The following is a 26,413-nucleotide window of genomic DNA, read 5'->3' on the forward strand; positions in this document are numbered from 1 at the left end:
AATAGTAAAGCACTTTACTCCGTTACTCTCTATCTCTGCGTCTGATTCCTGCACACACACCTAGTCCCGCGTGACACAACCACACACAGACTATTTTTCAGCCAATAAATTCAGATTTGTTTATTTTATTATCTCGCATTATCAAAGCCCAACACCATACAGTGTGCAACATAGTACCACAACAATGCACCATGGTACATCCAGTGTGCAACATAGTACCACAACAATGCACCATGGTACATCCAGTGTGCAACATAGTACCACAACAATGCACCATGGTGCATTCAGTGTGCAACATAGTACCACAACAATGCACCATGGTACATTCAGTGTGCAACATAGTACCACAACAATGCACCATGGTACATTCAGGTACATGGTACATACAGTGTGCAACATAGTACCACAACAATGCACCATGGTACATTCAGGTACATGGTACATACAGTGTGCAACATAGTACCACAACAATGCACCATGGTACATTCAGGTACATGGTACATACAGTGTGCAACATAGTACCACAACAATGCACCATGGTACATTCAGGTACATGGTACATACCGTGTGCAACATAGTACCACAACAATGCACCATGGTACATTCAGGTACATGGTACATACCGTGTGCAACATAGTACCACAACAATGCACCATGGTACATACAGGTACATGGTACATACAGTGTGCAACATAGTACCACAACAATGCACCATGGTACATTCAGGTACATGGTACATACCGTGTGCAACATAGTACCACAACAATGCACCATGGTACATACAGGTACATGGTACATACAGTGTGCAACATAGTACCACAACAATGCACCATGGTACATTCAGGTACATGGTACATACCGTGTGCAACATAGTACCACAACAATGCACCATGGTCTCTAAGAGTGTTTACAGCTGTGAGGTGTTTCTGGGTAAAGTCTCTAAGAGCTTTCCACACCTGGATTATAAATTGACTGCGAATCATTGCTGGACAGCCATTTTCATGTCTTGCCACAGATTTTCAAGACGATTTTCAAGTCAAAACTGTAACTAGGCCACTGGTAAGCAACTCCAGTGTATATTTGGCCTTGCGTTTTAGGTTATTGTTCTGCAGAAAGGTGAATTTCAAGTCAAAACTGTAACTAGGCCAATGGTAAGCAACTCCAGTGTATATTTGGCCTTGTGTTTTAGGTTATTGTTCTGGAGAAAGGGGAATTTCAAGTCAAAACTGTAACTAGGCCAATGGTAAGGCCTTGTGTTTTAGGTTATTGTTCTGCAGAAAGGTGAATTTCAAGTCAAAACTGTAACTAGGCCAATGGTAAGCAACTCCAGTGTATATTTGGCCTTGTGTTTTAGGTTATTGTTCTGCAGAAAGGTGAATTTCAAGTCAAAACTGTAACTAGGCCAATGGTAAGCAACTCCAGTGTATATTTGGCCTTGTGTTTTAGGTTATTGTTCTGCAGAAAGGTGAATTTCAAGTCAAAACCAAATTAAATTTGATTTGTCACATATAAAGGTACCTTGTCACAACAACCGATTGGCTCAAACGCATTAAGAAGGAAAGAAATTCCACAAATGAACTTTTAACGAGGCACACCTGTTAATTGAAATGCATTCCAGGTCACTACCCCATGAAGCTGGTTGAGAGAATGCCAAGAGTGTGCAAAGCTGTCATCAAGGCAAAGGGTGGCTACTTTGAAGAATCTCAAATTTAAAATATATTTGGATTTGTTTAACACTTTCTTTGGTTACTACATGATTCCATATGTGCTGTTTCATAGTTTTGATGTCTTCGCTGTTATTCTACCAAGTTACAACACAACTGACTGGCTCAAACGCATTAAGAAGGAAAGAAATTCCCAAAAATTAACTTTTAACAAGGCACACTTGTTAATTAAAATGCATTCCAGGTCACTACCTCATGAAACTGGTTGAGAGAAAGCCAAGCGTGTGCACTTGAAGAAACTTCCAAAGTTCTTGAAATGTTCCGTATTGACTGACCTTCATGTCTTTAAGTAGAGATGGACAGTCGTTTCTCTTTGCTTATTTTAGCTCCTCTTGCCATAATATGGTCGAGAGAAGATATCCCTATTTGATAAAAAGTCCATCCGTGTCAGCGTGCACTGCGCCCGGCCCGCCACAGGAGTCGCTAGTGCGCGATGGGACAAGGACATCCCTGCCCGGCCAAACCTGCCGACAACTACAATGTTGTTACATTTTAACTCCTGAACTTATATAGGTTTGCCAATAACAAATGGATTTAATACTTGACTCAAAACATTTCAGCTTTTCATTTGTAATTAATTTGTAAACTTCAATCCACTTTGACATTATAGGGTATTGTGTGTAGGCCAGTACAACACAACACATCTCAATTGAATCCATTTAAAACATTCAGGCTGTAACAGCAACCACATGTGAACCACAAAGTGAAGAGATGTGTAGCCTTTCTGGAGACACCTTAACATGCCATAAAGGCAACAAAACACTGCGTTTGAAGTATTAACACGAGGGGGTAGTAAACTCTAATCTACCGTCTGATCCTCTGATCTAATGTCCAAAGTACATCTGTGGAGCCGTCAGGGCAGCGCTGGTCTGCTCTCCGTGGAGCCGTCAGGGCAGCACTGCTCTGCTCTCCGTGGCTGAGAGAGGGGACAATAGAAACCTCAAGTCCAGAGCCATGGAAGAAGACAATAATTTGGGGAAACCTTTGGAAGAGAGGAGAGGGGTGAGGAAATGACTTTACATTGTTGATGAACATCCCAACATTATGTTACGCTGTATACTTTGAAAGGTGTTAGCAATAAGGTAGAAAATGTGTGGTTATTTGCAGATTATTGTGATAAATTCCTACAGTATCATGTTTTTTTTAGGTATGACCCAGGTACAGACAGTGTTGAATAAACAAAAGCTTATTCTTTAAACAGGGGCAGGCTCAGGGTCAGGGAAGGAAGGGGGCAATAATTCAGAGTAGTGGGGGCGAAGGTACAGAATGACAGGCAGGCTCAGGGTCAGGGCAGGAAGGGGTCAATAATTCAGAGTAGTGGGGGCGAAGGTACAGGACGACAGGCAGGCTCAGGGTCAGGGCAGGCAGGGGTCAATAATTCAGAGTAGTGGGGGGCGAAGGTACAGGACGACAGGCAGGCTCAGGGCAGACAGGCTCAAGGCAGGCAGGCTGACAGCAGGCAGGCTCAGGGCAGGCAGGCTCAGGGCAGGGTCAGGGTCAGGGCAGGCTCAGGGCAGGCAGGCTCAGGGCAGGCAGGCTCAGGGTCAGGTTGGGGTCAGGGTCAGGGCAGGCTCAGGGTCAGGTCAGGCAGAGGTCGGTGATCCAGAGTAGTGGGGTAAAGGTACAGAACGGCACGCTCAGGGTCAGGTCAGGAAAGGCCAAAACCGGGAGCAGCAAGGGAAACCGCTGGTAGGTTTGAACGAACAAAACGAAGTGGCACAGACAAACGGAGAACACAGGTATAAGTACCCAGGGGATAATGAGGAAGATGGGCGACACCTGGAAGGGGGGTGGAGACGAGCACAAGGACAGTTGAAACAGATCAGGGCGTGACACTACAGTATGTTCTCCTTTTTACGTGACAGAAGCTGACTGTTGTCCTGATGTTGGCTACCCTCATATCTGCCTTTGGATCATCCTTCCAGTATGGATACAACGTGGCTGTGATCAACTCTCCATCGCAGGTCATTTATACCACACTGAATTTATCTGAAGTATATAAAAATAAAAATAAATGAAATAATACATTCATTTCAATACAATCTATTTCCCTTAATAAACTGCACATTTCTACCTATTTAATTTAATCTTTATTTAACCAGGCATGTCAGTTAAGAACAAATTCTTATTTTCAATGACGGCCTGGGAACAGTGGGTTAACTGCCTGTTCAGGGGCAGAACGACAGACCTTGTCAGCTCAGGGGTTTGAACTCGCAACCTTCCGTTTACTAGTCCAACGCTTTAGCCACTAGGCTACGCTGCCAACCCTATTGTATTTGGGCTAAATTGAATTGAATTTTTGTAAAAAAATAAATAAAAAAAAAGATTTATTTTGACCTTAATGGGAACTTCCTGTATAAAATACAAGTGAAATACAATAAAAATGTATCTTTTGTCCAGTTCATACAACAGTTCTACAACACTACCTACGTGGAGCGTTACAGCGGACCTATGGAGGACAGCTTCCTCACCCTGCTGTGGTCTCTGTCTGTCTCCATGTTCCCCCTGGGAGGGTTGTTTGGCTCACTGATGGTGGCCCCGCTTGTCAACAAACTAGGAAGGTAATGACCCGGTTATTAAAGATGCATTAACTGTCTATACATCCAAATAATAAGTTATCCGTTTATAAAGACTTCAAATAAAACTGGAATAGGCTTGTAAATGATCTATTGAAATGTGTCGAAAACATACATACTGTAGCTGGCTTTGATCATCATGAAATACTATTTTTGTTTATTTCTAATGAAAAATTTGTCCGACAGGAAAGGCACCCTCCTCTTCAATAACATCTTCTCCGTTGTTCCTGCTGTGATGATGGGAGTGAGCGAGATCGCTAAGTCATATGAGATCATCATCGTGGCTCGGATTATAGTGGGGATCTGCGCAGGTCAGCAAAAAAAAAAAAAACTCTATCACACTAATTTTGATCACGTTTAATGGACAGAAATGTTTGTATATCTTATCTCACTTAATATTTTCTTATCTTTCCAATGTTTATTCAAGAACAACACATACTCCAAATTCGTAGCTATATGTATATGAACTGTGTCAGTTTCAGATTAAATTTGATTCATAACGGCAGTCTCACGAGGCTCTTGAGTGGCACAGCTGTCTAAGGCACTACATCTCAGTGCTAGATGCGTCACTCCAGACCCTGGTTCGATCTCGGGCTGTATCACAACTGGCAGTGATTGGGAGTCCCGTAGGGTGGTGCACAATTGTCTGGGTGAGGGGAGGGTTTGGCTGGGGGCAGGCCGTCATTGTAAAATAAGAATTTGTTCTTAACTGACTTTCCTAGTTAAATAAAGGTTAAATAAAAACATTACCTTATTTATTGATCAGATGCAATCAGATGCTAATTGAAATGCAGCCTGTGGTCTGATGCATTCTCTGTCATCACCCCTCCTCTAGGTCTTTCGTCCAACGTGGTGCCTATGTACCTGGGTGAACTCTCTCCTAAGAACCTGAGAGGAGCGATCGGTGTCGTGCCTCAGCTCTTCATCACCATCGGGATCCTCAGTGCACAGGTGTTAGGCATCAGGAGCATTCTGGGAAACAACACAGGTAGAGCAGCCTCGAGCAGAGGTTCCACAAAATGTTCTGGTACACAACGCCACATTGATATCAGGGGATTTCTGGGGGACCGCGACTAATTGAAAAGTCACGTTTTTAATGTCACACGGGCCTAACCAACACCGCCCAACCCAACCCAGAGTTTGGGAACCGCCGGCCTAGAGGTTAGAGAGGTTGACCTGTAGCTGGATTGTCTGTGGCTCAGTAAGGTGTGTGTGTCCTGTCCTCTCCCCAGGCTGGCCTCTCATGCTGGGTCTAACAGGTATCCCTGCCCTGGTAGAGCTGTTGCTACTACCGTTCTTCCCAGAGAGCCCCAGGTACATGCTGATCCAGAGAGGAGACGACAAGACCGCCCGGAGAGGTAGCACACCTGACAGTTCATTTCACGACCTCTGCCAATTTTCACAGACAGACAGAGAGCGAGGTAGAGAGAGAGAGAGAGGTAGAGAGAGAGGTAGAGAGAGAGAGAGAGGTAGAGAGAGAGAGAGAGGTAGAGAGAGAGAGAGAGATAGGTAGAGAGAGAGAGATAGGTAGAGAGAGAGAGAGGTAGAGAGAGAGAGGTAGAGAGAGAGAGATAGTAGAGAGAGAGAGAGAGAGAGAGAGAGAGAGAGAGAGGTAGAGAGAGAGAGGTAGAGTAGAGAGAGAGGTAGAGAGAGGTAGAGAGAGAGAGAGAGAGAGGTAGAGAGATAGAGAGAGAGAGAGAGAGGTAGAGAGAGAGAGAGGTAGAGAGAGAGAGAGGTAGAGAGAGAGAGAGGTAGAGAGAGAGAGATAGGTAGAGAGAGAGAGAGAGAAGTAGAGAGAGAGAGGTAGAGAGAGAGAGAGGTAGAGAGAGAGAGAGGTAGAGAGAGAGAGAGGTAGAGAGAGGTAGAGAGAGAGAGGGGTAGAGAGATAGAGAGGTAGAGAGAGGTAGAGAGATAGAGAGAGAGGTAGAGAGAGGTAGAGAGAGAGGGAGAGAGAGAGGTAGAGAGATAGAGAGAGAGGTAGAGAGAGAGGTAGAGAGAGAGAGGTAGAGAGATAGAGAGAGAGAGGTAGAGAGACAGAGAGGTAGAGAGAGAGAGAGTTAGAGAGAGAGGTAGAGGTAGAGAGAGAGAGAGGTAGAGAGAGAGTTAGAGAGAGAGGTAGAGGTAGAGAGAGAGAGAGGTAGAGAGAGTTAGAGAGAGAGGTATAGAGAGAGAGAGAGGTAGAGAGAGGTAGAGAGAGGTAGAGAGAGAGAGAGGTAGAGAGATAGAGAGAGAGAGAGGTAGAGAGAGAGAGATAGAGAGAGGTAGAGGTAGAGAGAGAGGTAGAGGTAGAGAGAGAGGTAGAGGTAGAGAGAGAGGTAGAGAGATAGAGAGGTAGAGAGAGAGAGAGGTAGAGAGAGGTAGAGAGAGAGAGAGAGAGAGAGAGAGAGAGAGAGAGATAGAGAGAGAGAGGTAGAGAGATAGTGTGAGAGAGATAGGTAGAGAGAGAGAGAGAGAGAGAGAGAGAGAGAGAGAGATAGAGAGAGAGAGGTAGAGAGAGAGAGGTAGAGAGATAGAGAGAGAGGTAGAGAGATGTAGAGAGAGAGGTAGAGAGAGAGGTAGAGAGAGAGAGGTAGAGAGAGAGGTAGAGAGAGAGGTAGAGAGAGAGAGGTAGAGAGACAGAGAGGTAGAGAGAGAGAGAGAGTTAGAGAGAGAGGTAGAGAGATAGAGAGAGAGGTAGAGAGAGGTAGAGAGAGAGGTAGAGAGAGAGAGAGGTAGAGAGATAGAGAGAGAGAGAGGTAGAGAGATAGAGAGGTAGAGAGAGAGAGGTAGAGAGAGAGAGAGAGAGAGAGAGAGAGAGAGAGAGAGAGAGAGAGAGAGAGATAGAGAGAGAGAGGTAGAGAGATAGTGTGAGAGAGATAGGTAGAGAGAGAGAGAGAGAGAGAGAGAGAGAGAGAGAGAGAGAGAGAGAGAGAGAGAGAGAGAGGTAGAGAGAGAGAGAGGTAGAGAGATAGAGAGAGAGGTAGAGAGATGTAGAGAGAGAGGTAGAGAGAGAGGTAGAGAGAGAGGTAGAGAGGTAGAGAGAGAGGTAGAGAGAGAGAGAGGTAGAGAGACAGAGAGGTAGAGAGAGAGAGAGAGTTAGAGAGAGAGGTAGAGAGATAGAGAGAGAGGTAGAGAGAGGTAGAGGTAGAGAGAGAGAGAGGTAGAGAGATAGAGAGAGAGAGAGGTAGAGAGAGAGAGAGATAGAGAGAGAGGTAGAGGTAGAGAGAGAGGTAGAGGTAGAGAGATAGAGAGGTAGAGAGATAGAGAGGTAGAGAGAGAGAGAGAGGTAGAGGTAGAGAGAGAGGTAGAGGTAGAGAGAGAGGTAGAGAGAGAGACAGATAGAGAGAGATAGAGATAGAGAGAGAGAGATAGAGAGAGAGAGGTAGAGAGATAGTGTGAGAGAGATAGGTAGAGAGAGAGAGAGAGAGAGAGAGGTAGAGAGAGAGAGAGGTAGAGAGGTAGAGAGATAGAGAGAGAGGTAGAGAGAGAGGTAGAGAGAGAGAGAGGTAGAGAGATAGAGAGAGAGAGATAGAGAGAGAGAGAGGTAGAGAGAGAGAGATCAGCGCCACAGGTAACTTCCACAAAGCTGTGAACGATCTGAGAGACAAGGCAAGAAGGGCATTCTATGCCATCAAAAGAAACATAAATCTCAACATACCAATTAGGATTTGGCTAAAAATACTTGAATCAGTCATAGAGCCCATTGCCCTTTATGGTTGTGAGGTCTGGGGTCCGCTCACCAACCAAGACCTCACAAAATGGGACAAACACCAAATTGAGACTCTGCACGATAGATACATAATGCTTGGTTGGTTGATTGACTGACTGACTGATTGATGAGGAGGTTGTGCGTTCCTTTCCCTCAGCGCTGCAGCGTCTACGAGGCTGGGAGGATGTGGACAGAGAGATGGATGAGATGAGACTGGAGCACCAATCAGAACAAGCCGAGGGCCGCCTGTCCGTCCTCAACCTCCTGTCCCTCCGCTCCCTGCGCTGGCAGCTCATCTCCATCGTAGCCATGAACATGGGTCAACAGCTGTCTGGGATCAACGCGGTAAAACATGCGTATGAGACCAGAAGACCTGAGCTAATGGTTTTAGATCAGCGGGCTAACACAGTCAAATGTGTAAGAACACGAGCAGCTGTCTGGGGATCAATGAGGTAAGGTGTAACCATAGAGATGTACAGAGAACTCTAGTGGCCAAAAGCCTGTTTTAGCACGGGCAGCGCCATTCAGGACTTTCACCATTTTGAAGTAGTCAATTGGGTGGGACAGCCTATGGTATAAGGATCACATAATTCCATCCAGGACATCAGGAGGAATCAGCCAATTATTTATACTTGTGAGAAAACATTTCAAAACTGCAGGTGGCAGTAAACCACCAGCCTTGGCTTCATACCTGTTCAAACACCCTCCAGGTGGCAGTAAACCACCAGCCTTGGCTTCATACCTGTTCAAACACCCTCCAGGTGGCAGTAAACCACCAGCCTTGGCTTCATACCTGTTCAAACACCCTCCAGATGGCAGTAAATCACCAGCCTTGGCTTCATACCTGTTCAAACACCCTCCAGGTGGCAGTAAACCACCAGCCTTGGCTTCATACCTGTTCAAACACCCTCCAGGTGGCAGTAAACCACCAGCCTTGGCTTCATACCTGTTCAAACACCCTCCAGATGGCAGTAAATCACCAGCCTTGGCTTCATACCTGTTCAAACACCCTCCAGGTGGCAGTAAACCACCAGCCTTGGCTTCATACCTGTTCAAACACCCTCCAGGTGGCAGTAAATCACCAGCCTTGGCTTCATACCTGTTCAAACACCCTCCAGGTGGCAGTAAATCACCAGCCTTGGCTTCATACCTGTTCAAACACCCTCCAGGTGGCAGTAAACCACCAGCCTTGGCTTCATACCTGTTCAAACACCCTCCAGGTGGCAGTAAATCACCAGCCTTGGCTTCATACCTGTTCAAACACCCTCCAGGTGGCATGAAAAACACCAGCCTTGGCTTCATACCTGTTCAAACACCCTCCAGGCGGCAGTAAATCACCAGCCTTGGCTTCATACCTGTTCAAACACCCTCCAGGTGGCAGTAAACCACCAGCCTTGGCTTCATACCTGTTCAAACACCCTCCAGGTGGCAGTAAACCACCAGCCTTGGCTTCATACCTGTTCAAACACCCTCCAGGTGGCAGTAAATCACCAGCCTTGGCTTCATACCTGTTCAAACACCCTCCAGGTGGCAGTAAATCACCAGCCTTGGCTTCATACCTGTTCAAACACCCTCCAGGTGGCAGTAAACCACCAACCTTGGCTTCATACCTGTTCAAACACCCTCCAGGTGGCAGTAAATCACCAGCCTTGGCTTCATACCTGTTCAAACACCCTCCAGGTGGCAGTAAATCACCAGCCTTGGCTTCATACGTGTTCAAACACCCTCCAGGTGGCAGTAAATCACCAGCCTTGGCTTCATACCTGTTCAAACACCCTCCAGGTGGCAGTAAACCACCAGCCTTGGCTTCATACCTGTTCAAACACCCTCCAGGTGGCAGTAAACCACCAGCCTTGGCTTCATACCTGTTCAAACACCCTCCAGGTGGCAGTAAATCACCAGCCTTGGCTTCATACCTGTTCAAACACCCTCCAGGTGGCAGTAAACCACCAGCCTTGGCTTCATACCTGTTCAAACACCCTCCAGGTGGCAGTAAATCACCAGCCTTGGCTTCATACCTGTTCAAACACCCTCCAGGTGGCAGTAAATCACCAGCCTTGGCTTCATACCTGTTCAAACACCCTCCAGGTGGCAGTAAATCACCAGCCTTGGCTTCATACCTGTTCAAACACCCTCCAGGTGGCAGTAAACCACCAGCCTTGGCTTCATACCTGTTCAAACACCCTCCAGATGACTGTATGAACCCTTTCAGTTTGTTAACCAACTCATAGAGATAGTAGAAGAAGAAAATGGACTACTTCAAAATGGAGATGGCCTAATGGGACAGATACAACGATGCAATCTCTATACTATCTCTATGTGTGTAACCATCCGGGATTCAAACCCAGGTTTCCTGAGTACCACAAGACAGTGTTATCCCGCTGAGCTAATGCTAAGGTAAGCTACCGCAAGGGAGCTAACGCAAGTCTTCAGTTCCTGGGGACAAGTTTATTCCTCACACAAGCTTGGACCCCTGAAACATCTGCGTTACAGATCCACTATTGTTGAATATTATATGGATCTGATGACCCTCTTGTGGGAGAAATCATTATTTTGGGCTAAAGTTGCAAAATTCCAGCTACTTTCCCAAACGTCACAGGTTTTCCATAAATCCTGGATGGAAGATTCCCTGAACTGGGGGGGAATAAGCCAGGAATCCGGAATCCTACAGCCGGGATTTTTGGAAAACCTGGGAATCTCGGTAAAGTTCCCAGAACCCTAATTTTGCCATTAAATTATCTGAAGCTAGAACCCTGTCTCTCCTCTCCTCAGATATACTACTATGCTGACAGTATCTACAGCTCAGCGGGAGTCCCGGAGAGTGACATTCAGTACGTCACAGTTGGAACTGGGGCTGTCAACGTCTTCATGACCATCACCGCGGTACGAAATACCCTCTCTCCAGTCTACAACACTGTACTGAAGGGCTCAGTTCAATTGAACACACATTTTTAACGTACTGTAGAAACATAAAGCTGGGTTTACACAGGCAGCCCAATTCTGATCTTTGACCCAAATATTGACAAAAGAGCTGATCTGATTGGCCAAAAGACTAATTCGTGGGAAAAGATCAGAATTGGGCTGCCTGTGTAATGCAGCCATAGACTCACAAGTAAATGCTTCCAGTTTTCAGGAGTCACCTTCGACCTTTCCTTCATGTTTGTGACTGTGATTCAACAGGTGTTCATTGTGGAGGCCGCAGGCAGGAGGCTGCTCCTCCTCATTGGGTTTGGGATCTGCTGTGTGTCCTGTGCTCTCCTCACTGTGGCCCTCACCTTCCAGGTAAGCCACATTGCACCCAAATCACACCCCTTTCCCTTCATAGTGCCCTACTTTGGACCAAAGCCATCGGGTCTGGTCCAAAGTAGTGCACACTATGATCAATAGTATTGCACTAGGCATATATAGTAAATCTGTTGTCGTTAGAGACATACTGCAATAACTGCAACTCCCATAACACCAGCCAAACACTACAAGCTATAACTCCAACTCCCATAACACCAGCCAAACACTACAAGCTATAACTCCAACTCCCATAACACCAGCCAAACACGACAAGCTATAACTCCAACTCCCATAACACCAGCCAAACACTACACCAGCCAAACACGACAAGCTATAACTACAACTCCCATAACACCAGCCAAAAACTACACCAGCAAAACACTACAAGCTAAAACTACAAATCCCATAACACCAGCCAAACACTACACCAGGCAAACACTACAAGCTTGAACAACTCCCATAACACCAGCCAAACGCTACAAGCTATAACTACAACTCCCATAACACCAGACAAACACTACAATCTAGAACGTCAACTCCCATAACACCAGCCAAACACTACACCAGGCAAACACTACAAGCTATAACTACAACTCCCATAACACCAGCCAAACACAACAACAGCCAAACACTACAAGCTAAAACTCCAACTCCCATAACACCAGCCAAACACAACAACAGCCAAACACTACAAGCTATAACTACAACTCCCATAACACCAGCCAAACACAACAACAGCCAAACACCACAAGCTAAAACTCCAACTCCCAGAGCACCAGCCAAACACAACAAGCTAAAACTCCAACTCAATATCCCCTAAAGCCTTTAGTGTGAATGCTTTATTGCACCTGCAGTTAATACTGGTAACGTGATACAAAGTTTGCAGAATTATAGTCCCATAAATCAGGTATCCACCAGTTGGCACAGGACCAGACTGAGCTGAGGGCCTAAGACTTCAACCCTGGGAGCAGTGGTGTGGGGGGGGATATAGAGAGTTACAGTATAGAGAGATATTTTAATTATTATTTTTTTAATTGTACCTTTATTTAAGAACATATTCTTATTTTCAATGACGGCCTGGGAACTGCCTGTTCAGAACAACAGATTTGTACCTTATCAGCTCGGGGGTTTGAACTCACAACCTTCCGGTTACTAGTCCAACGCTCTAACCACTAGGCTACGCTGCCGCCCCATAGAGAAATATATAGAGATATAGAGAGATATAGAGAGTTATAGAGAGATATATAGAGATATAGAGAGTTATAGAGAGATATAGAGAGTTATAGAGAGATATAGAGAGATATAGTATATAGAGATATAGAGATATACAGTATATAGAGATATAGAGAGATACAGTATATAGAGATATAGAGAGATATAGAGAGATATAGAGAGATACAGTATATAGAGATATAGAGAGATATAGAGAGGTATAGAGAGATATAGAGAGATATATAGAGATATATAGAGATATAGAGAGATATACAGATATAGAGAGATATAGAGAGATATAGAGATATAGAGAGATATAGAGCGTTATAGAGAGATATAGAGAGATATATAGAGATATAGAGAGATATAGAGATATAGAGAGATATAGAGAGATATATAGAGATATAGAGAGTTATAGAGAGATATAGAGAGATATGGAGAGTTATAGAGAGATATAGAGAGATATAGAGAGTTATAGAGAGGTATAGAGAGATATAGAGTTATAGAGAGATATATAGAGATATATAGAGATATAGAGAGGTATAGAGAGATATAGAGAGATATATAGAGATATAGAGAGATATGGAGAGTTATAGAGAGATATATAGAGATATATAGAGTTATAGAGAGGTATAGAGAGATATAGAGTTATAGAGAGATATAGAGTTATAGAGAGATATAGAGTTATAGAGAGATATGGAGAGTTATAGAGAGATATATAGAGATATATAGAGTTATAGAGAGGTATAGAGAGATATAGAGTTATAGAGAGATATATAGAGATATATAGTTATAGAGAGGTATAGAGAGATATAGAGTTATAGAGAGATATATAGAGATATATAGAGATATAGAGAGGTATAGAGAGATATAGAGATATAGAGAGATATATAGAGATATAGAGAGTTATAGAGAGATATAGAGAGATATGGAGAGTTATAGAGAGATATATAGAGATATATAGAGTTATAGAGAGATATAGAGTTATAGAGAGATATATAGAGATATATAGTTATAGAGAGGTATAGAGAGATATAGAGTTATAGAGAGATATATAGAGATATATAGTTATAGAGAGGTATAGAGAGATATAGAGTTATAGAGAGATATATAGAGATATATATATTCTTATTAGAGTAGATTCTACTATAGATTGTGGTCCTTCTGTAGCTCAGTTGGTAGAGCATGGCGCTTGTAACGCCAGGGTAGTGGGTTCAATCCCCGGGACCACCCATACGTAGAATGTATGCACACATGACTGTAAGTCGCTTTGGATAAAAGCGTCTGCTAAATGGCATATATTATTATTATTATATTATATATAGAGATATAGAGAGGTATAGAGAGATATAGAGAGAACGAGGAAGTGAACAGCTGTAAATACAGCGGGTTTATGATAACAGCCCCTGTTTTGTTGACACACAGGAGAGTACGGAGAGGATGCCCTACGTCAGCATCGCCTGTGTCATCGTCTATGTTGTTGGACACGCGGTCGGACCCAGTAAGTCAACCTCATGTGTGGTCAGACACACTGTAATGGTTTGAATATTCAATTGACTTTTAAACATTCGATAGGCAGTATAATAATGTGTCAAAAACATGATGACCCGAACATGACATAACGACATGACCAGAACATGACATAACAACATGACCAGAACATGACATAACAACATGACCAGAACATGACATAACAACATGACCAGAACATGACATAATGGCATGACCAGAACATGACATAACAACATGACCAGAACATGACATAACAACATGACCAGAACATGACATAACAACATGACCAGAACATGACATAATGGCATGACCAGAACATGACATAACAACATGACCAGAACATGACATAACAACATGACCAGAACATGACATAACAACATGACCAGAACATGACATAACAACATGACCAGAACATGACATAACAACATGACCAGAACATGACATAACAACATGACCAGAACATGACATAACAACATGACCAGAACATGACATAACAACATGACCAGAACATGACATAACAACATGACCAGAACATGACATAATGGCATGACCAGAACATGACATAACAACATGACCAGAACATGACATAACAACATGACCAGAACATGACATAACAACATGACCAGAACATGACATAACAACATGACCAGAACATGACATAACAACATGACCAGAACATGACATAACAACATGACCAGAACATGACATAACAACATGACCAGAACATGACATAACAACATGACCAGAACATGACATAACAACATGACCAGAACATGACATAACAACATGACCAGAACATGACATAACAACATGACCAGAACATGACATAACAACATGACCAGAACATGACATAACAACATGACCCGAACATGACATAACAACATGACCAGAACATGACATAACGGCATGACCAGAACATGACATAACAACATGACCAGAACATGACATAACAACATGACCAGAACATGACATAACAACAAGACCAGAACATGACATAACAACATGACCAGAACATGACATAACAACATGACCAGAACATGACATAACAACATGACCAGAACATGACATAACAACATGACCAGAACATGACATAACAACATGACCAGAACATGACATAACAACATGACCAGAACATGACATTATGTCAGGTTCTGGTGCATATAGAATACATACCATCTATACGGTAGCATTAGTCAATTAATTAGTCAATTAGTCATAGACCATATGTCTGTTCCCATAAATCCTATTCCCAGTGAGTACAGAGATGATGTTGCTCTAACATAGACCTGTCACTAGTCTATTGTAAAGTGGCTGTTCCACTGGATGTCATAAGGTGAATGCACCAATTTGTAAGTCGCTCTGGATAAGAGCGTCTGCTAAATGACTTAAATGTAAATGTAAATGTAGACCTGTCACTAGTCTCTAACGTAGACCTGTCACTAGTCTCTAATGTAGACCTGTCACTGGTCTCTAACGTAGACCTGTCACTAGTCTCAAACATAGACCTGTAACTAGTCTCTAACGTAGACCTGTCACTAGTCTCTAACGTAGACATCTCATTAGTCTCTAATGTAGACCTGTCCCTAGTCTAATGTAGACCTGTCACTAGTCTCTAGCGTAGACATCTCACTAGTCTCTAATGTAGACCTGTCGCTAGTCTCTAACGTAGACATCTCACTAGTTTCTAACATAGACATCTCACTAGTCTCTAACATAGACATGTCACTAGTCTAACGTAGACGTCTCACTAGTCTCTAACGTAGACCTGTCACTAGTCTCTAATGTAGAAATGTCACTAGTCTCTAACGTAGACCTGTCACTAGTCTCTAATGTAGACCTGTCACTAGTCTTTAACAAAGACATCTCACTAGTCTCTAACATAGACCTGTCACTAGTCTCCAACGTAGACCTGTCACTAGTCTCTAACAGACCTGTCACTAGTCTCTAACATAGACCTGTCACTAGTCTCTAATGTAGACCTGTCACTAGTCTTTAACAAAGACATCTCACTAGTCTCTAACGTAAACATCTTACTAGTCTCTAACATAGACCTGTCACTAGTCTCTAACGCAGACCTGTCACTAGTTTCTAACGTAGACCTGTCACTAGTCTCTAACATAGAGCTGTCACTAGTCTCTAATGTAGATCTGTCACTAGTCTCCAACGTAGACCTGTCACTAGTCTCTAACAGACCTGTCACTAGTCGCTAACATAGACCTGTCACTAGTCTCTAACGTAGACCTGTCACTAGTCTCTAACATAGACATGTCACTAGTCTCTAACATAGACCTGCCACTAGTCTCTAACGTAGACCTGTCACTAGTCTCTAATGTAAACATCTTACTAGTCTCTAACATAGACATGTCACTAGTCTCTAACGCAGACCTGTCACTAGTTTCTAACGTAGACCTGTCACTAGTCTCTAACATAGAGCTGTCACTAGTCTCTAATGTAGATCTGTCACTAGTCTCCAACGTAGACCTGTCACTAGTCTCTAACAGACCTGTCACTAGTCTCTAACATAGACATGTCACTAGTCTCTAACATAGACCTGTCACTAGTCTCTAACGTAGACCTGTCACTAGTCTTTAACAAAGACATCTCACTAGTCTCTAACATAGACCTGTCACTAGTCTCCAACGTAGACCTGTCACTAGTCTCTAACAGACCTGTCACTAGTCTCTAACATAGACCTGTCACTAGTCTCTAATGTAGACCTGTCACTAGTCTTTAACAAAGACATCTCACTAGTCTCTAACGTAGACCTTTCACTAGTCTCCAACGTAGACGTGTCACTAGTCTCTAACAGACCTGTCACTAGTCGCTAACATAGACCTGTCACTAGTCTCTAACGTAGACCTGTCACTAGTCTCTAACATAGACATGTCACTAGTCTCTAACATAGACCTGCCACTAGTCTCTAACGTAGACCTGTCACTAGTCTCTAACGTAAACATCTTACTAGTCTCTAACATAGACCTGTCACTAGTCTCTAATGCAGACCTGTCACTAGTTTCTAACGTAGACCTGTCACTAGTCTCTAACATAGAGCTGTCACTAGTCTCTAATGTAGATCTGTCACTAGTCTCCAACGTAGACCTGTCACTAGTCTCTAACAGACCTGTCACTAGTCTCTAACATAGACCTGTCACTAGTCTCTAACGTAGATCTGTCACTAGTCTCTAATGTAGACCTGTCACTAGTCTCTAACGCAGACATCTTACTAGTCTCTAACATAGACCTGTCACTAGTTTCTAACGTAAACCTGTCTCTAACGTAGACCTGTCACTAGTCTCGGAATCCTGACCCTAGGCAACAGCAGGGACTGTGGTCTGTTTCCTCTTTACAAATCACGAGGCAGACATGCCAGAACATCGTGATTGGAAACCAAAGTTTGCGGGCGAAAACTTTGCATTAGTTTTATTGAAGGTAGTTGATGCAAACTAGCCACTTCAGAAATACACTCATTAAAAATAATCTCCGTAATCTCTATTTTGTGTTTGGGGTATGAAGAAGCAGATAAGGCAGTGACGTACTTCCTCAATGCCAAACTGACGTTCTGTTTCGTACAAACGTGTTAAGCCGGAACATTGCAACATTGTGGATGTCTAACCTCTGACCTCTGCTCCCAAGGTACTATTCCCTATGTGGTGACCACAGAGATGTTCCGCCAGTCGTCCAGACCAGCAGCCTTCATGGTGGCAGGGTCGATCCACTGGCTGTCCAACTTCACTGTGGGGCTGGTGTTCCCCTTCATGGAGGTCAGTTCTCCAAGCCGGAAAGACGCCATTTTGATGTCAACAAAGAGAGATTCTGGATATATTGTATATACACTGCTCAAAAAAATAAAGGGAACACTAAAATAACACATCCTAGATCTGAATGAATGAAATATTATTATTAAATACTTTTTTCTTTACATATTTGAACGTGCTGACAACAAAATCACACAAAAATTATCAATGGAAATCAAATGTATCAACCCGTGGAGGTCTGGACTTGGAGTCACACTCTAAATTAAAGTGGAAAACCACACTACAGGCTGATCCAACTTTGATGTAATGTCCTTAAAACAAGTCAAAATGAGGCTCAGTAGTGTGTGTGGCCTCCACGTGCCTGTATGACCTCCCTACAACGCCTGGGCATGCTCCTGATGAGGTGGCGGATGGTCTCCTGAGGGATCTCCTCCCAGACCTGGACTAAAGCATCCGCCAACTCCTGGACAGTCTGTGGTGCAATGTGGCGTTGGTGGATGGAGCGAGACATGATGTCCCAGATGTGCTCAATTGGATTCAGGTCTCGGGAACGGGCGGGCCAGTCCATAGCATCAATGCCTTCCTCTTGCAGGAACTGCTGACACACTCCAGCCACATGAGGTATAGCATTGTCTTGCATTAGGAGGAACCCAGGGCCAACCGCACCAGCATATGGTCTCACAGGGGGTCTGAGGATCTCATTTCGGTACCTAATGGCAGTCAGGCTACCTCTGGCGAGCACACGGAGGGCTGTGCGGCACCCCAAAGAATTGCCACCCCACACCACGACTGACCCACCGCCAAACCGGTCATGCTGGAGGATGTTGCAGGCAGCAGAACGTTCTCCACGTGGTCTCCAGACTCTGTCACATCTGTCACATGTGCTCAGTGTGAACCTGCTTTCACCTGTGAAGAGCACAGGGCGCCAGTGGCGAATTTGCCAATCTTGGTGTTCTCTGGCAAATGAAAAACGTCCTGCACGGTGTTGGGCTGTAAGCACAACCCCCACCTGTGGACGTTGGGCCCTCTTACCACCCTCATGGAGTCTATTTCTGACCATTTGAGCAGACACATGCACATTTGTGGCCTGCTGGAGGTCATTTTGCAGGGCTCTGGCAGTGCTCCTCCTGCTCCTCCTTGCACAAAGGTGAAGGTAGCGGTCCTGCTGCTGGGTTGTTGCCCTCCTACGGCCTCCTCCACGTCTCCTGATGTACTGGCCTGTCTCCTGCTCTGGACACTACGCTGACAGACACAGCAAACCTTCTTGCCACAGCTCGCATTGATGTGCCATCCTGGATGAGCTGCACTACCTGAGCCACTTGTGTGGGTTGTAGAATCCGTCTCATGCTACCACTAGAGTGAAAGCACCGCCAGCATTCAAAAGTAACCAAAACATCAGCCAGGAAGCATAGGAACTGAGAAGTGGTCTGTGGTCACCACTTGCAGAACCACTCCTTTATTGGGGTTGTCTTGCTAATTGCCTATCATTTCCACCTGTTGTCTATTCCATTTGCACAACAGCATGTGAAATTTATTGTCATTCAGTGTTGCTTCCTAAGTGGACAGTTTGATTTCACAGAAGTGTGATTGACTTGGAGTTACATTGTGTTGTTTAAGTGTTCCCTTTTTTTGAGCAGTGTATATATATATATATCCATAAGAGTCTCGGTAGTGTTTATGGACCATTTGTATTTGTATGTATTTCTATTTATTATGGATCCCCAGTAGCTGCTGTATCTTCCTGGCGTCCAGCTAAAATTAAGGCAGTAATATACATTATAATACCATTTTTAAACATTCAAATACATTTTACAACAGATTTAACAATACATTAAGTGTGTTCCCTCAGCCCACTACTCTATTAATACACACTATCCGGGTGTGCGTGTGTGTATAGTGTGTGTGTTATGTCAATACATACAGGAGTCAACCTCTTATGTTTCACCGAGTCGTGGCTGAACGACGACATTCATAACATTCAGCTAGCTGGCGGGTTATACACTCTATCGGCAGGATAGAACAGCAGCCTCTGGTAAGACAAGGGGTGGGGTCTATGTATATTTGTAAACAACAGCTATCTACAACGATATCTAAGGAAGTCTCAAGGTTTTGCTCGCCTGAGGTGGAGAATATCATGATAAGCTGTAGACCACACTATCTACCTAGAGATTTTTCGCCTGTATTTTTCGTAGCTGTCTACATACCACCACAGACCGATGCTGGCACTGAAACCACACTCAATGAGCTGTATTCCGCCATTAGCAAACAGGAAAACGCTCATCCAGAGGTGGCGCTCCTAGTGGCCGGGGACTTAAATGCAGGGAAACTTAAATCAGTTTTACCTCAATTCTATCAGCATGTTAAATGTGCAACCAGAGGGGGAAAAAACCTCTAGACCACCTTTACTCCACACACAGAGACATTTGGCAAATCTGACCATAATTCTATCCTCCTGATTCCTGCTTACAAGCTAAAATTAAAGCAGGAAGCACCAGTGATTCTGTCTATGAGTACACCACATCACTCATTGGCTTCATCAATAAGTGCATTGATGACGTCGTCTCCACAGTGACCGTACGTACATACCCCAACCAGAAGCCATGGACTACAGGCAACATTGGCGCTGAGCTAAAGGATAGAGCTGTCGCTTTCAAGGACGCTAATCTGGAAGCTTATAAGAAATCCCGCTATGCCCTCTGGCGAACCATCAAACAAGCAAAGCGTCAATACAGGACTAAGATTGAATCATAGTTCACCGGCTCTGACGCTCGTCAGATGTGGCAGTGCTTGACACTATTACGGACTACAAAGGGAAGCACAGCCGAGAGCTGCCCAGTGACACGAGCCTACCAGACGAGCTAAATAACTTCTATGCTCGCTTCGAGGCAAGCAACACTGAGGCATGCATGAGAGCATCAGCTGTTCCGGACGACTGTGTGATCACGCTCTCTGCAGCCGATGTGAGTAAGGCCTTTAAACAGGTTAACATTCACAAGGCCGCAGGGACAGATGGATTACCAGGACGTGTACTCCGAGCATGCGCTATCTTCAATGACATTTTCAACCTCTCCCTGTCTGAGTCTGTAATACCAACATGTTTCAAGCAGACCACCATAGTCCCTGTACCCAAGAACACTAAGGTAACCTGCCTAATTACTACCAACCCGTAGCACTCACATCTGTAATACATTTTTTGCACTATTGGCTAGAACCTGTAAGTAAGCATTTCACTGTAAGTTATACCTGTTGTATTCAGCGCACGTGATAAATAAACTTTGATTTGATTTGTAGCCGTGAAAGGCTTTGAAAGCACCATTATCCCAGAAACCCTAGACCCACTCCAATTTGCATACCGCCCCAACAGATCCACGGTTGATGCAATCTCTATTGCAGTCCACACTGCCCTTTCACACCTGGACAAAAGGAGCACCAATGTGAGAATGCTATTCCTTAACAACAGCTCAGCGTTCAACACCATAGTGCCCTCAAAAGCTCATCACTAAGCTAAGCTAAGTGTTGCAGTGATTTCACACTCTGTAGTAGTTGACGTGTATAGTGTTTAGTCATCCACAATACATAGACACACAGGCTTTACTCAGAGTCAGTTGTCATGACGTTGCCCTGTTGGGTGAGGTTTATGACCTCCCATAAATACCTTTCACCCTTTTCTCTCCACTCTACAGAATGGACTTCTTGGAAAGCCCTTCGTTAACATAGAAAGAGTATGGTAACATCAAAAGGTTGGGGAAAGGTACAATATTTCTGTAATCCAACCAGTTGGAAGTGTCCGTTGGTACTTAAAGAATATGATGTCAGATCAGTTGGTGTCTGGGACATTATATCTGATGATAGGATGATATAATATGATATCAGATCAGTTATTGTCTGGGACATTATATCTGATGATAGGATGATATAATATGATATCAGATCAGTTGGTGTCTGGGACATTATATCTGATGATAGGACGATATAATATGATGTTAGGCCAGTTGTTGTCTGGGACATTATATCTGATGATAGGATGATGTCAGATCAGTTGTTGTCTGGGACATTATATCTGATGATAGGATTATATAATATGATATCAGATCAGTTGGTGTCTGGGACATTATATCTGATGATAGGACGACAGATTCACATGGAATTATTGTGAAATTTAAATGTTTAAATATGAAACCATTTGTGAAAAGATTCAATGTAATTTTTTATTCTAAATGAGAGAATTGTTTTCATAAGTAAACTATGCTCACACAGTGGCCACGCCCAAGTGAACAGACATTGGTTGAGAACTATGAAACACGCCCTTCTCTCCCCCAATACAAAAGCCCGTCGACGGAAGTCAACCTCATGTTCCTGACGATGTGAACATCATCGGGAACCTATCTCTCTTTACACCCACCCACCCTATCCCTTGACCTCTACCTCTATATCTCTACTTCGACCTCTACCTCTACCAATCTCTCTCTACCTCTACCTATCTCTCTCTCCCTCTATCTATGTCTCTACCTTTACCTATCTCTCTACCTCTATTTATCTCTCTCTACCTCTACCTATCTCTCTAACTCTACCTGTCTCTACCTCTCTCTCTACCTCTACCTATCTCCCCACATCTCTACCTCTACCTACCTATCTCTCTACCTCTACCTACCTATCTCTCTATCTCTCTACCTCTACCTACCTATCTCTCTACCTCTACCTCTACCTACCTATCTCTCTACCTTTACCTACCTATCTGTCTACCTTTATCTCTTTACCTCTACCTATCTCTCTACCTCTACCTCTGTCTCTACCCATCGCTCTACCTCTACCTCTGTCTCTACCTCTACCTATCTCTCTACCTCTACCTCTGTCTCTACCTCTACCTATCTCTCTACCTCTACCTCTGTCTCTACCCATCGCTCTACCTCTACCTCTGTCTCTACCTCTACCTCTGTCTCTACCTCTACCTCTACCTATCTCTCTACCTCTACCTCTGTCTCTACCTCTACCTCTATGTCTCTACCTCTACCTCTGTCTCTACCTCTACCTCTGTCTCTACCTATCTCTCTACCTCTACCTCTGTCTCTACCTCTACGTCTCTACCTCTACCTCTGTCTCTACCTCTACCTCTGTCTCTACCTCTACCTATCTCTCTACCTCTATGTCTCTACCTCTACCTATCTCTCTACCTCTACCTCTATGTCTCTACCTCTCTCTCTACCTCTACCTCTGTCTCTACCTCTACCTATCTCTCTACCTCTACCTCTATGTCTCTACCTCTCTCTCTACCTCTACCTCTATGTCTCTACCTCTGTATGTCCGTCTCCAGAGAGACCCGAGCACCAATAGTTTTATCATCAGTACAGTACCGTAGAGTATATATGCTGTCATGTCCAGAAGTTGTGTGTGACCTGAATGTCTTCCTCTTTCTATCTGTGTTTCTACATATCTATCTCTGCCCTCCAGAGTGGCCTGGGCTCCAACAGTTTCATCATCTTCTGCTTCATCTGCTTGGCGACACTGTTCTACATCTGGCTGATCGTCCCGGAGACCAAGAACAAGACCTTCCTGGAGATCAGTCAGATGTTCGCTGACAGGAACCAGGTGGAGATACAGGTGGGAAATGCTCCGTTGAAACCGGAGACCGGAGACGGCAAGGAAGGCGACGCATTCAAGGTCACTGCCTTCTAAGGAGGAGGATTGAGGCCGTTTATTTAAGGACTCTGTTTGAGAGAAGAAAGGAGAAGAACAAAAAAACAACTGGTTGTTCTATTTGAAGGTTGACAGACTGGACTGGAACCACTTGGTGTAATTTGTATTTATTAAATTATACGCCCAATGCAGATGTTGTTATGTCAATACCAAATCATTTCTGGGCAACAGAAACAGCAATGAATCCCTTTGAAAGTGGCCTGTGTCAAAGTTGACTACAAAGTGTAAACAGGATAATTTTGGTCATAAAGTCAGTCTCGTCTAAAATGGAGTTCAAATCAAATTTTATTTGTCACATTCACATGGTTAGCAGATGTTAATGTGAGTGTAGCGAAATGCTTGTGCTTCTAGTTCCGACAATGCAGTAATAACCAACGAGTAATCTAACCTAACAATTCCACAACAACTACCTTATGCACACAAGTGTAAAGGGATGAAGAATATGTAAATAAAGATATATGAATGAGTGATGGTACAGAGCGGCATAGGCAAGATGCAGTAGATGGTACCGAGTACAGTATATACATATGAGATGAGTAATGTAGGGTATGTAAACATAAAAGTTGGGAACATCTGTGCATCACAACAGGAACATTAAGGTTTGGGTTTTGATTTGACAATGTCCATTTACCCCACTAACATGTGGTGAACAGCTGCGGTGATTTCTCTCTATCCAATAGCATAGACAGTGAGACAGACCTGCCCAGCAGCTCCGAACTTTGTTTACATAAGAAAACATGTCACACATTTGTTTTACTTGAGAAATACTGTACCAAACACCCTCGTTAGATGTAAAATTGCGCAACTAAAACAAGAAATCTGTAATACGTTTTTAAGTTTTGCCGAGGATCTTTTAGTTGCGCAATTTTGTTAGTGGGGTAAATGGACATTGTCAAATCAAAAACCCAAACCGTAATGTTCCTGTTGTGATGCACAGATGTTCCAACCCTTAATGTTCCTGTTGTGATGCACAGATGTTCCAACCCTTAATGTTCCTGTTGTGATGCACAGATGTTCCAAACCTTAATGTTCCTGTTGTGATGCACAGATGTTCCAAACCTTAATGTTCCTGTTGTGATGCACAGATGTTCCAAACCGTAATGTTCCTGTTGTGATGCACAGATGTTCCAAACCGTAATGTTCCTATTGTGATGCACAGATGTTCCAAACCTTAATGTTCCTGTTGTGATGCACAGATGTTCCAAACCTTAATGTTCCTGTTGTGATGCACAGATGTTCCAAACCTTAATGTTCCTGTTGTGATGCACAGATGTTCCAAACCTTAATGTTCCTGTTGTGATGCACAGATGTTCCAACCCTTAATGTTCCTGTTGTGATGCACAGATGTTCCAAACCTTAATGTTCCTGTTGTGATGCACAGATGTTCCAAACCTTAATGTTCCTATTGTGATGCACAGATGTTCCAAACCTTAATGTTCCTATTGTGATGCACAGATGTTCCAAACCTTAATGTTCCTGTTGTGATGCACAGATGTTCCAAACCTTAATGTTCCTGTTGTGATGCACAGATGTTCCAAACCTTAATGTTCCTGTTGTGATGCACAGATGTTCCAAACCTTAATGTTCCTGTTGTGATGCACAGATGTTCCAAACCTTAATGTTCCTATTGTGATGCACAGATGTTCCAAACCTTAATGTTCACTATTGTGATGCACAGATGTTCCAAACCTTAATGTTCCTGTTGTGATGCACAGATGTTCCAACCCTTAATGTTCCTGTTGTGATGCACAGATGTTCCAACCCTTAATGTTCCTGTTGTGATGCACAGATGTTCCAAACCTTAATGTTCCTGTTGTGATGCACAGATAATAATAATAATATATGCCATTTAGCAGACGCTTTTATCCAAAGCGACTTACAGTCATGTGTGCATACATTCTACGTATGGGTGGTCCCGGGATCGAACCCACTACCCTGGCGTTACAAGCGCCATGCTCTACCAACTGAGATGTTCCAAACCTTAATGTTCCTGTTGTGATGCACAGATGTTCCAAACCTTAATGTTCCTGTTGTGGTGCACAGATGTTCCAACCCTTAATGTTCCTGTTGTGATGCACAGATGTTCCAACCCTTAATGTTCCTGTTGTGATGCACAGATGTTCCAACCCTTAATGTTCCTGTTGTGATGCACAGATGTTCCAAACTCCATTTTAGACGAGACTGACTTTATGACCAAAATGATCCTGTTTACACTTTGTAGTCAATTTTGACAGTGGAATAACTGTCTGACTCAAATCAATGCCAAGTTGGCCTGTTACCCAGAAATGATTTGGTATTGACATAATAACGTCTGCATAATTTAATAAATACAGATTACACCAAGAAGTCACAGTCCAGTTATCTTAGTTTCACTCTGAAGATTGTGAGGAAGTGAAATAGGCTTCCTACGGTATCTCATGGGGGACAAACATAATTAACCAAACGCGGAATCGGACAGGAAACACACCTCTAAGACTATAAAGTAGTGCACTGGGTCCTTTATTAATCCTTATTTAGCAGACCGATAGTCTGTAGCGCGGGCAAAAACACCTGAAAACACCCCCTCCCCTGTACTGACCTTACTGTATTGCTTTTTAGCAACAAAAAAAACTATTTCTCAAGGAAGAATTTTGCTAAGATTGTCTGGGAGGGGTCTGAGCAGGGGGATTAAAACTAGCTGTTATTGGCAGACAGGTTTGGAACTCGATTTATTATTGGTCTATTAACCAATTTACCGCCTGGTGACATCACCAGGCTAGCCGAAACTCACGCCCATATGCAAACAAGCTGATTAGAAGGTACTGTAAAGATTATATTTTCAACCAGTAACTATCAGGGAAAAACACTGATAAAAACATTTTTTTATTTTTACATTTTTTTTAAAATCAAGAAACACAGTGTTTCATCAGCTGTTGTACAATATGATACAGACCACAGGGAGTAAAAACAGAAGTTTGACTGTACTGG

At 43.6% G+C, this 26,413-nt stretch overlaps 1 protein-coding gene and 2 long non-coding RNA genes across 13 annotated transcripts; 1 reads left to right on the forward strand and 2 right to left on the reverse strand.

Annotated features, from left to right (window-relative positions):
* Positions 1-2,586: 2,586 nt before the first annotated feature.
* LOC118360488 (solute carrier family 2, facilitated glucose transporter member 5-like) lies at positions 2,587-24,006 on the forward strand. Its single transcript, XM_052484637.1, has 12 exons — positions 2,587-2,726; positions 3,590-3,688; positions 4,125-4,285; positions 4,487-4,611; positions 5,136-5,288; positions 5,533-5,658; positions 8,146-8,333; positions 10,761-10,871; positions 11,169-11,270; positions 13,911-13,986; positions 17,631-17,758; positions 23,201-24,006. Exons 1-12 carry the CDS (start codon positions 2,679-2,681, stop codon positions 23,423-23,425), a joined length of 1,542 nt encoding a protein of 513 aa, XP_052340597.1. The 5' UTR covers positions 2,587-2,678; the 3' UTR covers positions 23,426-24,006.
* LOC127913143 (uncharacterized) lies at positions 8,954-10,735 on the reverse strand. Of its 2 annotated transcripts, none has more exons than XR_008084875.1 (3): positions 9,803-10,735; positions 9,395-9,547; positions 8,954-9,087 (listed from the first exon to the last, which is right to left on the reverse strand). It is a non-coding gene; the product is annotated as an uncharacterized LOC127913143 (long non-coding RNA). The 2 variants fall into 2 exon arrangements; XR_008084874.1 differs by having other exon boundaries at positions 8,954-9,240.
* Positions 24,007-24,248: 242 nt separating the features above from the next.
* LOC127913142 (uncharacterized) lies at positions 24,249-25,611 on the reverse strand. Of its 10 annotated transcripts, none has more exons than XR_008084866.1 (4): positions 25,427-25,605; positions 25,136-25,246; positions 24,543-25,060; positions 24,249-24,394 (listed from the first exon to the last, which is right to left on the reverse strand). It is a non-coding gene; the product is annotated as an uncharacterized LOC127913142 (long non-coding RNA). The 10 variants fall into 10 exon arrangements; XR_008084872.1 differs by having other exon boundaries at positions 24,358-24,505; positions 24,580-25,060; XR_008084867.1 differs by lacking the exon at positions 24,249-24,394 and having other exon boundaries at positions 24,512-24,838; positions 24,913-25,060.
* Positions 25,612-26,413: the final 802 nt, after the last annotated feature.

This window comes from Oncorhynchus keta, chromosome 28 (genome assembly GCF_023373465.1).
Source record: "Oncorhynchus keta strain PuntledgeMale-10-30-2019 chromosome 28, Oket_V2, whole genome shotgun sequence".
Lineage (NCBI taxonomy): Eukaryota > Metazoa > Chordata > Actinopteri > Salmoniformes > Salmonidae > Oncorhynchus > Oncorhynchus keta.